Below are 15272 nucleotides of genomic sequence, written 5' to 3'. Positions count from 1 at the left end.
CTGAATATCTTGTGTTGAAGAGGCTATGACTTGAACTGTTACACTATATGCTCTGAAAGTAAATGCAAATAAATACATCGGTAAACATAATTTGAGTTTACCATAACAAGGGAAATAACTTTAAAGACAGAATGAAATTATTTGCACAACCAAAACTCTGCAAATAGTCTTTAACAGGTTTGGGGATTTTTTTGTTTTGTTGGTTTTTTTCCTTTTGTTTTTTTTGTTTGTTTGTTTGGTTTTTTTCCCCCCATAATTTGCTTGTTTCTTACTATAGAACCAGCAGTTTTTAGAGAATATTTGTTAACTGTACCCAGGTACAGCTTTTACACCTTACTTTACTGGATTCTACAAATGACAAAATGTAGAAATTGCAATTGCCACGTTCCTTACTGAGCAAGTATCTTATCTAGACTCTGCATCCTGATCTGCTCATTCTTTTGTTATTAGTAGAGCTCCTATGCTCAAAAGAGACTCTGTTTCCTAGCACTGGTTTGCTTTACTGCAGAACTCTTCAAAAGTTACAGACACTGTATCAATAAGTTGTTTTTTTTCAATCCAATAATGAAAGTAAATGGAAGGAGAACATAACAAAACAATGCTCTGGAAAATGTAATTCTGTAAGTTCTTAGTTATGGTTCACTTTAACTTTCAGGTACCATAGTTATAAAACAGTGAATACCAAACTTTTTGGACCAAAAGGCAGCTGCAATATTTATACATATTATTAGCTGCCACAAGCCTATCAGAGACTGTCAATTTTTACTGCCAGTACCGTTCTGTGACCAAGACCAGATTACACAGTTATTCTTTAAGGACAAGAGTGACCTATAGAAGTCAGCCTAGGGAAGTGTTACCTTAATGAAAAAAAAGATAACCACTACTAAACATAGAAAACAATTGAAATAAAGCAGCAAGAACGAACCAGAATGTGTTCTGTAAAAGCACAATACCAACTTGTCCTACTTAGAGCTTGGAAAACAACACTTCAGTTGGCTCACACCATCAACATACAAGAGGATACAGAAAGGACAAATGTAAAATATTAGTGGGCAGCACATTTAAATACAGCATCACTAAATAGATTCTGCTTCTTTTGTTCAACTTCCACAGCTGCAGACACATTATTCAACTTAAGCATGTACTAAAGCACCTCAAACAAACCTAAAGAAAAGGAATTTGACTTAAGCTAGAACAGCCTACACAAGAAGTAAAATTACAGTAATGCAAGTTTTTCCAAGATCAAAATTTTGCTACTGTGAAGGAAAGTCTGCAGAAGCCTCTAAGCAAACAAATGGAGCATAACCATTTCCAGGTGCTAAGTGCTAACAGAGAGGTAGAGACAACTGAAGAGCCTGGTCCACATATTTTCTTCATTTCAGAAGTTACTTTGCTCTGGTTTTACAAAGCCAGAAAACTGATGTACTGTCCCAGAACATGCTCCAACAACCTCTAGGTCTGGACGTAAGACTTATGAGAGGATCCTTCTGGGTCTAAAAGCTTGACCTGGTGGAAAAGGAGGAAGGACTGCCATGAGAGCTTTACCTTGGTTATTCACTTGAGTGGAGAACAGCAGAGCTAAGAATGTCAGAGGCACTTTTTAAGCTTACACTTAGGAACTCAACTGTGACGTTAACTATCTGCCCTTCAAAACCAAACACCGTCCTCTTCCAGTGCATGAATATAAATAAGGTATCACGAGAAGTCCGACTAGTTCTAAAATCATGAAATGGCTAAACCTGTTCAAATTGTGCAACTGTAGGTAATATTTCTTTTAATAAACCACATCAAATTTAACTTGAAACACCCTTAAATAGTGAATTTAATAATGATAGTACTAAATATTTCCATCAAATTAAGTTTTTCAATAAGGCATTGATTTATTGATATGCTTTTCATTTTTCTGAATACATACCAAATCTAGAAAAAAAACAGCAAATAATAAATGATTGCCTATATTGTATCCTGATTGTTAGCAAACTGTATTACTTCTGAAGTGTTATCAGTCTGTAAAAGAATAAAGACATTGAAGTAGTATCAAGTTAAACAGCGAATCCTCTACTGCATCCTACAATGCGTATCTACTTTTGTTTTTACATTCAATATCAACATTTTAATAAAATTCTTTATTTTTCCTAACATTTTCAAGATTTATCTATATGCACACACTTAGTACTCCACTCATAAATCAAATATATAGAAACAGACTGCTGACAAGTACTCTTATCTCAGCCCAGGCTTTTTCTTTCTTTTACAGACACAGAAAATTGTCTTTAAAAAACATGCCATGAGAACATACCATCTATAGCCTTTAACAATACAGAAAGGGAGAACAGAACGCAAATCATTTTCCCCTCACAGAAGTTAATTATAGCTTAAAAAGCTCCACTACCTCAATAGTATTTATGCTGGTGGAGTCAAACAACAGACTGGACTTCTTACACTGGTTTTAGCACCTTGATGGCATCTCAAGAATGTGGCAAGTCACACACTCAGCTTCAGTGACAGACACAGTCACTCATTAAGAACCTAGGGTTTTCAAACAAAGTGAAGACATATGCTGCCGAAGGGTGCTCTGCTTGGGAGAAAGTAAGAAATAACAAATGAAATATGAATTGTGGCTAGATCATCATTGCAGAGTTGTTACAGTTTTCCAGCCATGATAGAGAAAAAGCATTCTGAGTCTCAGCTAGAAATCCAGCACTTGCTACCATCATGACCAACATAATACACCCACTTTATTCAACTAGAGTTCAAACTAATAAGCAACTGTAATTACAAGGACTTTATAGGCAGATGAGCAGTGAAGATGAAGGACTTTATAGGCAGGAAGATGAAGAAAAGCATCTACAAAATTGAGTTTGTGACATAGCAACAAAGGACAAGAGAAAGTCTTAGTTCTAAATACCAGCTTCGTCTTTACCATTAAGGTCTTCTCCTAAGCCTTCCTGAATGTGTATGAACAACTGAGTCTGGGAAGAGAGATACTATTTGCACAAGAAGTCTAAAGCAAGCTGAAAATATACAAGTACATGGGACCAGATGGGAGCTCGCTTGCTCGCTCACCAATGACACTGTCAAGCTGCTGTCTCAGAAATGTCAGTGAACAATGGAAGTTCTCAATGACTGAAACAGGCAAGTTCCTTGCCTCTTCCAAAAAGAAAACCTGGAAGATCATGGGAACTACAGGCTGATCTGTCTTATCTCAGAGCTTTGAAAAGTTATTAAAAGAAAGATTCATCTAGAAGCAATTTCCAAGTTCATAAAGGTAACCTGGAACAGCCAGCCCAGATTCACCATTGACAACACTGCTTTCAGTGATGAAACCACTCCCTCTGAGTGACCAGCATACATTGGCAGTCTTTCATGGATGGTGACTGAGTGGCTGGAATACAACACAGGTTAGGGACTGACTGGACAGCCAGGCTCAAAGAATAATGGTCAGTGGTTCAAAAGCTACGGGGTGGCCAATTACAGGCTCTGCTTGACTCCTGAGGAACATTATCAGCTCCAACATACGTGTCTTCAGCCATCTGCACTATGGAACAGAACACAATCAGAAAGCTCAGAGGACAACAAATTGGTGGAGTGCTTGATAATGCTGGGTGGCAAAGCTGCCATTCAGAAGAAATGACAAGCTGGAGAAACACACCAAGAACTTTGTGATACGCAATCAAGGCAAAAACCAGAGCCCTGCACCTGGCACAAACCCACCTCATCCATTAGCACAGGCTGTGGAAAAACTGGCTAGGACCACTTCTACAGAAAGAGATGTAGAGGTTCTGAGGGACAGCAGGTTGGATGTGAATCAACACGCCCTTGTGGCAATGAAAGTTAGCCACAGACCAGGCTGCATTAGGAAGATTAAAGGCATTGGGTTGAGAGTTGTGATTGTTCTTCATGCTCAGCACTCATGCAAGCTCATCTGGAATACTGAGTCTGGTTTTCAGGTCACTTCCCTGCCCCTGCCAAAGAAAAGATGTTGACAAACTGGAAAGAGTCCAGAAGGCTGCCACCACAGTGGTTCACTGGTTGGAGGATACAAAATCCTAAGAGGCTGAGAAGGGCAGGCTTGTTTTGCTTGCAGAAGAGAAGGCTGCGGGGAGTTGGGAGCAGCACAATCTGATAGAAGTCTTCTACTACCTAAAGGTGACAGTCACAGATAAGAGCTAGCCATTTTCTCAGAGTTAGAGCGAAAAATGAAGGAGGTAGAGTTGACAGTTACCAATTAACATTCCAGCTGGACACAGGGAAAAAAATATTTTAAGCAGTATAGTTGATAAGCCCTGCAACAGCAGCTGAAAAAGGTGGGGCAATCTCCACCCTTGGAAAGTTTCAGAACTAGGCAGGACCCTGAGCAACCAAAACTAGCTCTGAAGTTAGTCCAGATTGAAGGAGAAGCCTGAACTACACCGTCTGCAGAGGTCCTTTTATGAATTCATCTAGAAAGAGACTGGATAATAGATCCCCAGTGCTACTTTAGACACCAAATTCACCTCCACATGAAGGTACGAACTGCCATACCAGTAAGACCAAAAGCGTCTCCTCTATCACTACCCTCTCTCTGAAAATATCCAGAAAGCATATGGCAATTGAAAAAATGCCAGAACATAAAGTTACTAATCCCAAATAGTCTCTTTGGGCTTCCTGAACCAGAGGTGGGAGTTTTACTGTAGAAACATAACAGGGTGTTTCTCATCCATGAACTCTGCTAGTTATTGTAATATATATTACATTTCACAGTCTCATGCCCTCTGTGAGGAAATACTCCTTAGTTTTGACTTGTCAACTGCTAGCCTAATTCAAAACCCTTTTCGTTCTTGTTTCGGAAAAAAAAAAAGGCAACATACACTCTCTCCTATGTCTCTTGCGATTGAAGAGGCTCCTTCTAAAGCATTCTTTGAAGACAGCCATTCTGTAGCTCTAATCACTCTTGCCCTTCTGTAGACATTTTCCAGTTCTACTACATACTTTTTCAGGATGAAGGAAGGGACAAAATGAGAGTAACTCACGTTACTTGTGGGAAGAAGAAACCATGACTTTCCATTGCTATGTAATGAGGTTCTCCATTCTCCCCTTTCCCAACTGTTTTGTCCTAGGTTTGTCAACATTTAACCTGATCATTCCCAGAAAACATTCACTCCCCAAGATCCCACTGAGCAATGACAATCATTTCCGACTCAGGTGTTATGTGTATAAGACTGGGATTGTTTTTTCTTTCCACCGTACCCAAGAACAGTATCACATTACACTTATCTATATTGAATTTCACCTATTTTAATACCCATTCAGTCTCTCATTCTTCTCTGATGCTTCACACTTGGGTTGTATCTGTAATACCTTGACTATTTCAGTATCATCAATGAAACTGGATCATCTCAGCACTCACTCTCTTCCATGCTGTTCAAACAGCTGAATATCAGCAGTACTGGCAGAGACACCAGCAGAACGCCAATACTAGGACTCTTCCATTATACAGGCTGGCTGTTACATCTTGATGTTGGTTTCTTATCTTGCACAGTTTCCTATCTGCATAAGGACTTCTGTCTTTTTTCTTTCAAAAGTTCCTGATAAGGGATATCTTAAAAAATCACATAGTAATACAAACAATCAACCAAACCCACCACCATACCATGTCTGTTTTTTTAAACATAGAAGTCCAATATCTTTGCATGGCACGACTTTCATTTTTTGAAGTCACATTAACTGATGCACATTATTCCATTCTTGATTAGTCAGAATAGTATTTCTGCATCAATAAACCATTGGTTGAAAGGGAAGAATCAATTACAGGTATTAAGAATCTCACTAAAATTTTACCAAAGTAGAAGCACTGAAGCAAAGCCTTCTACTTATTCTTTCTTCTACAGTCATCCCAAAAAAATCCTCAGACTACTTCAGCATTTATCAGAGAACTTCCAGAGAATAAAGGGGAGAACTGTACGCCAAAGATTGATCTTCCTTAAGCCAAATGAGTTTATTTATAAGAACTGTTACATACTGCATTTCTGCTCCTTCAGAGGTGTACAACGTTAGGCCAAATTGTTATGGCTACTGTGTGAAACTTTGAATACTATCTTGATGCTGCCCACAAGTTTTCTAACTGGTACACTGTAATACCAAAATTTCTGAATGACTGAATTGCACATGTTTCTTTCATAATTAAAGTTCTGTGAAAAATGTAAGCCTTTATTCTCCCACATGTCTTTAACCTTACACTAGACCTTTAGCACACCAGGTCTCAAACTGATCTGGTCACATCCTGTATCAGCTAGATTTCCTTCTGCACTTACGCAGATTCAAGCCTAAAGAGTTCCAAATAATAAAAAAAGAAACTAAACCCTAAACAGTCAGACCACAACATAAATCAAAAAGACTTTCTACCCCACAGTGACTGCATAGAGCAAACTAGTTCAGATGAAGCAGAAAGAAAGAGAAAGCAAAAACCAGTTTGCATAGCTATCATTTGGTTGTTGGAAATCATAGAGCAAAAGCGATACTTCAAAGTCATCATGCTTGAAGGAAAAATTCTTTGGTGGTGAAAGTAAGACCACTCCCCAGACTCCTGTTCACAGGAATTTTCTAAGGTTTATTTTCTAAAAACTCATTTTCACAGAAAACAATATAGAGAACAGAAAAAAGCATCTTTTACATAGGTTTGCAGTTCTGTAAAAACATCTGTTTTCCTCCTGTGTTTGGGAGAAAGTAGTAAGGTCTAACCTGACAGCAGTACCAACTCACAGGCAGGGAAGTTTTAACTATGTATCCTGACTTCACTAATGTCAATGGGAATCATCCTTCTTTAACTACAGTTTCCCAGCTGAAAGGAATTCCTTGCCACATAAAGCGTGAATTATTATTTTTTTTAAACACAAATACCTATACATTTTTTACATCTTTCCAAATGAACTGGATCATGGGCAGGAAGGAATTTGAAATGGATTTTAAAGAATCTTTTTGCATATATGAAGTCAGATAACTAGTGGGAAGAAAAAAAAGTTTCAAGAAAAATAGTAAGAGTCCTACCAGATTAGGTGGAGGAAACCATTACAGAACTATGTTCTCCTTTCAAGGGTCAGAAAAATGATGTACTTCCTCTCCTCAACTGAGTTAGCTTAGAAGACCTGAAAAGCACTGAGATTTGTATGAATTTACAGGTCTCTGGGATAATTCAGTTGGAGACTGAGGTACAAATAATTTTTTTCAAATGCCGTATGTTGTGCCCTTATATGAAATTAAGCCTAGCCACAAATGGGTAGGGAAAAGAAAGTGAGAAGTGCAGTGATGAAACTGCCTTTCAAAAAAGTAGAACCAAAGACAACTTAGCTCTACTCTATGAAAGAGGAAAAAGAAAGTATAGGAATAAGGAAGACAGACTAAGATTTCCTAAATAGTTTTAATAATGTTTTAAGAGAAAAGGTAAACCCAGCAATAAACACCTTTGAGCTTTAAATTGTTTCCTTGACACAAACTTAGATCACCACGCTCACCTTCCACAAAACAGAAAAGTAGAGGACATTTATTACACAGGACACCATTTGAAAAATGAGGCAGGGTACAATAAACTAGTGCAAGTTTTCCCTCAAACCACAGATTAAGCATTTCCATGCAGAATTACTGAAATTCTGTATTTTTATATATTTAATTTCTTCCTTTAACTCTTGGATTATTTCAGAACTGAGTCAGCATCAGTATTTGTTACTAAAAATCATCCAAAATGTAAATTATATATATAAAGAAGAATGAATTCTTCTGATGTGTAGCTCCTATCAATCCCTTGAAATAGTAATATTTTTGCTTGTTCTAGGCAAAATCAGAAAAGGAAAAGAAAGTTAAGAAACAGGAAGTGGCATATTTCAGGAATGAGAGCCTTAAAATAATGGATAGATTTAGGTTTTAGGTTTAATTAGGTGTAAGCAGTCTTGAAGAGATACAGATCAAAACAGACAAAATAATTTCGTAATTTTCTGCCACTAAATGCAGTGGCAGATCAACTGGATTTTAAAAAAAATCAAAGCCCTTGAGACTGTTCTGTGTTTGTTGTTTTTTTTGTTTGTTTGTTTTGTTTTTGTTTTTTTTTTTTTTTTTAAATCTGACACAAAGCCCAGTAGCTTTCCTTAGTTAAAAACAGGTCAGTTTTACAACTCAGGAAGACAGTACTGCATATTCTAGATCAGCTGTGTCTAGAAAGAAAATAGCATTATAACGTTCCAAGCTGCTAGTTATACAGGAGCAAATTAGCAGTAAGAATTCTTGGACTATCCATCTGCCACATGCATACTTACTCAACAGAAGCAATTACAATTCTTCAAAATATTATCCTTTTACACAAACTGCTAGGAACTTACTGCTGAATACATTACGAGCTTCTGAACAAGGCTTCCAACAAGAAAATAAAGTAGTTTACAAAGCCATTTTACAGTTACATAAAACTGTCTTGCATCCTTATGTAAGCAAATTGACAGCCATTTTAGAGTCCTGTCTAGAGCCACACTAGGGACAACAGAGACCACTTATTTTCAATGCACTTGTTTATAGCTGCCATCTTGGACTCATGTCTCAAATGAGATTTCTTCACTTTTCTCCTTTTGGTAGAAATATTTGAGTATTAACAAACACCTTAGCATTTCTCCCTGACCAAAGCAGCAGTCAAGTTGCTAAGCTAAGGTCACACAGCAGGTTTGTGTCCTGAGCGAGTCCCTTCATTTCTTTTGATTCTTCTTCTCCAAATATTTGTTCATTTTAATCACAGCATCACCTCTTTAAATGAAAGAGGTCATCATCCTCCTGTGTGTTTGCACAGTTTAGACACCAAAATACTGGCTGGAGACTTTAGGCTAGAGATTCCACTTCCAATCAGATTACTCCCAAAATAACTTAATCCAGCTGAAGTGACAGCACTTCTCCCAAGACAAATTAATTAAGGATTATTAATTCAGCAGACCTATATAAAATACATGAATGACTGAAATTCTACTCACTATATTATCTGTTTTACTTTAGTTCCCACTAGTTTACAACTCAAAGTAATGCACAGAGCACAAAAAAAAAGTTAAGATGAAACCAAAGTAGGTTGTGAAGCAGCTAAATTATTGCCTACCAAAATGAAGATACCTTAACAAAATATTACTTTATTTGAAAAATCAACAGGGTATTGTAAGTAATCAAGTAGTATAGCATATTCCACATTCTGGGTTAGCAAATACTTCCCATGTAGTCTATCTCCAGGCTGTAAGCTCTTGGAGACCACGGGTACGATGAAAGCAATTTCTTAAGTTTACAAGGACTGATGGATTTTGCCAGCATGCCCTTATAGCAAATACCAGTCTGCCAACCATTTCTTTCCTAAATCTGTGGGCCCAAAAGGTATACTATTATGCTGATTAATATAAGAACTATTGAACGGAAAGACCATGGGAAGAAGTTTAGAGAAGAAAATCTGACAGCAGGTGATCTGTAACATCCAGTAAGACCTCCACTCTTACCACACTAACTCGTGAAACATTTTCCTATCATGCTACCTAGCAAATGTTTGAAGCTCATCTTTACTCCTGTTTCCCAGCTCTTGAAAAACATTCACTACGTAAAGAATCAAAGATTTCAGATACTCATGCTTTATGTCAACAGTCAAAGACCCCAACATATTAGCTACCATACAGACATCTCATTTCTATACCAAAAAACATACACAAACCAAACTCAGAAGATCACAGGGCACTGTTGTGTGAAAACACTAAAAAGCAAGTATGCTGCAACTGTGAATCACAACATCAGATAAGTATTCATTTTGAAGATACCAAGACACTAACAGGAGGTCTTCTGTAAAATGTGAGAGCATTTTCCTTGAAGTATTTTCCTGCAGGGACAATGGAGCACTAATAATCAAGCAGCATCTCTAACTCATGGCCACACTGTTACTTACTGCCTTTTAATAGGTCTTCTTCTTTCATTAATCACTTTAGAATGTGTCCTATAGTGACTGGGCAGCAGTGGAAAAGAAACCAATTCCCACAGAGGCCAACTCCTACTTCAGCTGCTTTCCAATGTCAAACTTCTCCTAAAGTCTCAGAGTATCAGATTTTATGTAAAACACAGCAGCCTGTAGAGTCCAGTGCAGAAGAACAGCAGCAGTACAAAAGATGTCACGCTTGTTTGCTGACATGCACACATGATGTGTCGAAACAGGAAGTGCATTATTCAGCAACACACATGCTCAGTATGGACATCCAGTGAGTCAGAGCACCCAGTTCAAAAACTGATTTAGTATGAGATCCAAGTGTTCATACTGAGTTAGTACAGAGCTGATTGTTACCAATATCCATGTTTAGCTTATTGTGACAACCTTCTGCTTAAAAAGCACTTTATAAATCAAGTAACGATCTAGAAGTGCCTTTGTTTTTTGTACACTGATGTACTGATAGTGCATTAGATGTTATAGGTTCTGTCTCTCCCCTCCTCAAAATCTTCCTGAACCACTTTCACTGAGCAATTTTTGCTGCTGTATGTTCAAAGTTTCATTAAAAGCACTCTGTGGCTCATGATATCAAAGGTACAAAGCTATGTTCAAGAACAACAACTTACAGTGAAGCTTATTATCAGGAGGGAAATAAATCAAGTAGTGCAACCAATTACACAAGAAAATTAATCTTGCACTTTTTCTGCTTCAGTGGGAAAAGAAGTTAATCTGAACTGTTTGACCTCTTCATTAGTGACACAGATCACTGGTCAGAGTGCACCTCCAAAGTCTGCAATGATACTGGGAGGAGTTGTTAATATGCCAGATTGTTGTGTCACCATTGGAGACCCCAGCATGCTGGAGAAATGGGCAGACAAGAAACTCATGAAGTTCAAAGGGAAATGCCAAGTCCTACACTTGGGAAAGAACAGCCACCAGTACATGCTGGACAGCAACAGCCTGGAAAGCAGCTTTGCAGAACAAAAGCGGGGAGGGGTCCTGGTGGACAAGTTGCCCATGAGAGACAGCAACACACCCTTGCAGCAAAGGTGGCCAAGATCACACTGGGCTGTGTTAGGAAAAACATTGCCAGCAGGTCAAGGAAGGTAATCCTTTCCCTCTACTCCGCATGAGTTAGACCTACCCAAAGTGCTGTGCCCAGTTCTAGGCTTTCAGTACAAGAGAAACACGGACATACTGGAGTGAGTATGGCCAAAGGCCACAGAGATGACTAACAAACTGGAGCATCTGACATATGAAGAGAGGCTGAGAGATGAGACTGTTCAACCTTATGAAGAGGAGGCTCAGGGGAAGTCTTATCAATGTATATAAACACCTGATGGGTGGAGTAAAGAAGATGGGAACCAGACTACGCTCAGCAGTGCGCAGTAAAAGGACAACAGGAAATGGGCAGAAAGTGAAATACAGAAAATTCCATTTAAAAAAGATGTATTTTTTAAATACCATAAGGCAGTCAAACACTGGAATAGATTTGCCTAGAGAGGCTGGAGTCTCCATCTTGGAGATAATCAATAACTGCCTGGACGTGGCCCTGAGCAACCTGCTCTAGTTGACCCTGCTTTGAGGGGAGGATATGGGACTAGACTGCCTCCAGAGGTTCTTTTGAACCTCAGCTATTCTGTGATTCTGTAGACTCAGGATAGAAACAATCTACACTACATATAATCCCACTCTCCTATCTGTTCTCCTTTTTATCAGGTAAACATGGTATTTCCATGAAAAATGAGTATCTTATTAAATCTGCTGCCAGTATTTTCCCCCGCCACAGCTGCCAACAAAAAAGCCAAACAGCAGCTCTGAGAAAGTGCTCAAGTATTCTGTGTTTCTACAGTTCTCCTTTTCATCAGCTATTTTTTTTGAGGCAGCTGCAGTCCAACTAACCCTAAACTGTTTGACAATGAACAGCCAAGAAAAGAATATTTTGACAAGCGATGATCCCTGCTTTCAGGTCTTCCATCTTCCACTTCTGGAGTCTTACTCCAATCAGTTTGCTAGTTCAATTTAATTATTCACACTTCTAAAGATAGAGATGAATTATCCAGCTCCCTGTCACCACTTGTTTATTAGTGTTTCAGCAAAGAACTATGGCAACAATGTTTGCATTCATTTGTTTTTAAACTGACAACTTTCATGTTACATGTTCAGATGAGACTACTATAAATCTCTATCAGTAGGTTGTTTTTTTTTTTTTTTAAAAAAAACAAAACACAAAAAAGATTCCACAGCACTTTGTAGAAAGAATAGCTGGCAACCTTCTTGTCCTTAAGGAGGGACCAGAGTAGGGGGAATATTCAAGTATTATTTTGTACACCTAACCAGCTTCCCTAGATTTAGCTGAATAAGTCTATTTACTTCCCCTGAGCTGAACTGTTGAAGAACAGCTGAAGCACTTCCACTCCTGCAGCAACCACAATTTAGCTATGGAAAAGGGATTTCCCTTTGCAGTTTTAAGCACTCTTTCACATGAAAGGCACTGTTGGAACATACTGTAATGCAGAGCTATTACACAACTATTATCTAGTGATGTTGGCATGAGGAAGCTAGAGGGAGGAAACAGGAAGGACATAAATATGAGTCTACAATCGTTTATATTTTACTCACATGAGGGAAAGCCATCAGTGTTCAGAGCTCCAAGAGAAACGTCTGAGCTACTGTGTTGGTGAACAAAATTTAAAAAAAATAATATGCATTCATTTCACACAGTGTTTGAATAAACTGGAAATAAAAATTCACAGAGGTTCAGTCCCACAGAAACTTGTAGGCATCTGCCTCCTAAGGAACAAAACTGGATTTCATATCAACTTACTTCAGTAGACTTTAGCTTTAGTGTTCATTTCTCTCAGCTGCTTTTTCACTTGCACCACTAAAAAGTTCTGAGCTATGACTCACAGTTAAGGACATTTAAGAGGATACATTCAAAAGATTTGAGCACTGTTCTGGCAGGTTTTTTAAACAATGAAAAATGCTATTAAAAGATTACAGGAACAACCCAGAAGTTTAACAGGTGCTGGGAAGAATCAATAAACATCATCCTTGCTAGGAAATTAAAGAGTTTCAGTGCAAGGGTGTCTCACCCTCTTACTATTTAGCTTCTCAGCTTTACAAACAACATTCCATTCTCTTATGTATATTTTTGTTAAGGTTTTTCAGGGAAAAAGAATGTTTGTAGAAATAAAAGATTTAGTCCAAAATATTCTCTACCTTTTAAATGGTTGGCACCTTGACAATCCATCTTAAGACATACGCAGCAAAACAAAAACACTGATTCTCACTGCCAGTAATTTTTCAGGAAAGTAACAACCTAAGCTGTGATAACAACTGGAATACATCTAAAACGCAGTCTAAAAATCATCTTCTTAACTTTAAATGCCTTCACATTGTTCTGGCTGTGGAAAGTGCTAGAGCACTTTTTACAGCTATCTTAAAATTTATGCCTGATGCTGTCAGCTTTAAAATAGTTCAGGATGGCAGAAAGAAGCCCTCATATGTAAAATGGGAATCAACACCTCATCCTTCTGCTTCCTGGACCTAAGTAGGATGAAGCTAGGAGAGTGGAGGACACGCATAAGAACATGGCTATGCAGCCTGCAAAACAAACACTGCAAAGAGCATACAGTACTTGGTGTGTGAAAGCGCAGCATGATCTCAGCACAAAGTTTACTTTGCATAAACATCTTCTACAGATGAAAAAATGTTGACACACTGACAGGAGAGATGTTTAAATCAGTATTTTGCGATAACGATTCTCTTCTCTCAGCTCCCTTCCACAGTTATCGCCATGTATGTGGCAGACCTACTGTACATACACAACGCAAGACTTCAAACAAAGGTTTCCATTGATTCCTATGAGCATCATCTTTCCAGTTCAACAGTTCTCAGAGGCGACGACCTTAACGCTCAGCACCCAGTCCTTCATTTGCTTTACAATACCTAGTTAAAGCCTAAGAGCAGCTATGCAGTCTTGGGAAACTACCACCCTTCAGCTAGACCCAGAACCTTCACCGCCACTCCGTGCTTTTACCAAACCGTAAGTATTTTGCTTACTCGTCCCTGCAGGCCTCCAGCCTTTTCCAGTACGTTTGTCCCTTTTTTATATCTTAAGCTTATCTCCACCTTGGGAGGGGGACCCACACCAAGCAGCCAGGGAACCATGTTCTACTACCACCTCCCCTCCCTCCCCTTTAACGCATCTCCTAACAACGCCACGCAGGGCCAGCTCATCAGCCGGGACGAGCATGTGAAGCGCCCCTGGGGTCTTCCCGAGCCCCCATCCGCACGCCCCGAGCCCTCTCCCCCTGCCTGCCTCCGTCCCAGCCCTCTCCCCCCCTCGCCTCCCCCCTGCCACCACATCTTCGCCCTGCCACCAGGACCTAACCCCTCCCCCCCCGGTCGACTCCTCCAGCTCCCAGCGACCCTTTTTGTGTCCCCAGCGCAGCCCGGGGGCCAACCCTTCACCACGGGGCACGGAGGCACCCGGGCAGGGCGGCATATTCCAGGCACGTCCCTCAGCCTCGGCGGAGGGGGAGGGGAGAAGCCGTAGCGGCAGCAGCTGAGGCGTCAAGCGGAGGAGAACGGGGACGGGCGGGAAGCTGCGTGGTGGGAAGCGCCCCCCGCCGCCCCACGGGCCCTGGGGGCTCCTGAGGCGGGGAGCAGGCAGGAAGGGGGGCCGGGGCGCCCGGCGGCCCAAGCCCTCATCTACCCCTCGGCGCTGCCCCGGCGGGACACTAACGGCTTTACCCCTCTCCTCCATGTCGGGGGATGAAGGGAAAGGCTCAGCACCCACCTTGAGAGTGGGATACTCCTGCACCTTCAAAGTCATTGAGAGCTGAGCAGCTGATTCCTGCACCGCCATCTTGGATTAGGCACCAACCTCCTCCCTCCTCCTCCCCCGCCCTCCCCCAACCCGGACCGGAGGGAGCTACCTACAGCGCGCGCGGCATGACGGGCAATAAAGGCCTTCCTCCGCCCCATCTCTAATGGAGACGGGCCGAACCAACGGCTCTCGCTGCTGATCGCGGCCCACCCCCTAGCCCCCCACCACCGCGGCGGCGTGGTACGCTCCACGGGACGGTGGTGGCGGAAGAGCAACAGCTGGGCAACCAGCGCCAACCAATGAAGGCCGCCCTTTCGAACGTTCCGTTTGTGCGCGTTGATACCGCCTTTGAGCTTGAGAAGCCGCGTCTGATTGGGCAGCGCGGTGGAAATGGGCGGGGCTGTCTGGAGGCGCGGACAAATCAAATGGAACTACGGCATTGAGCTGGGCGGGTTTTTGGGGGTTTATGGACATCCAGCCACC

At 40.6% G+C, this 15272-nt stretch overlaps 1 protein-coding gene across 3 annotated transcripts in view; it reads right to left on the bottom strand.

Annotated features, from left to right (window-relative positions):
• MAEA (macrophage erythroblast attacher, E3 ubiquitin ligase) overlaps positions 1-15078 on the bottom strand; it is a 54438-nt gene extending 39360 nt beyond the window's left edge. For 2 of the 3 annotated variants that reach the window (XM_080366861.1, XM_080366863.1), the window contains exon 1: positions 14760-14890. In XM_080366861.1, coding sequence (XP_080222987.1) covers positions 14760-14828 — 69 coding nt within the window. In that variant the 5' untranslated portion in view covers positions 14829-14890. The other variant, XM_080366862.1, reaches the window with a different exon arrangement.
• Between the last annotated feature and the right edge of the window lie 194 nt (positions 15079-15272).

This window comes from Falco punctatus (assembly GCF_963210335.1).
Source record: "Falco punctatus genome assembly, chromosome: 1".
Classification (NCBI taxonomy): Eukaryota; Metazoa; Chordata; class Aves; order Falconiformes; family Falconidae; genus Falco; species Falco punctatus.
Note: the sequence above shows the minus strand (reverse complement) of the source record. Positions and strands in the feature narration are given on the sequence as shown.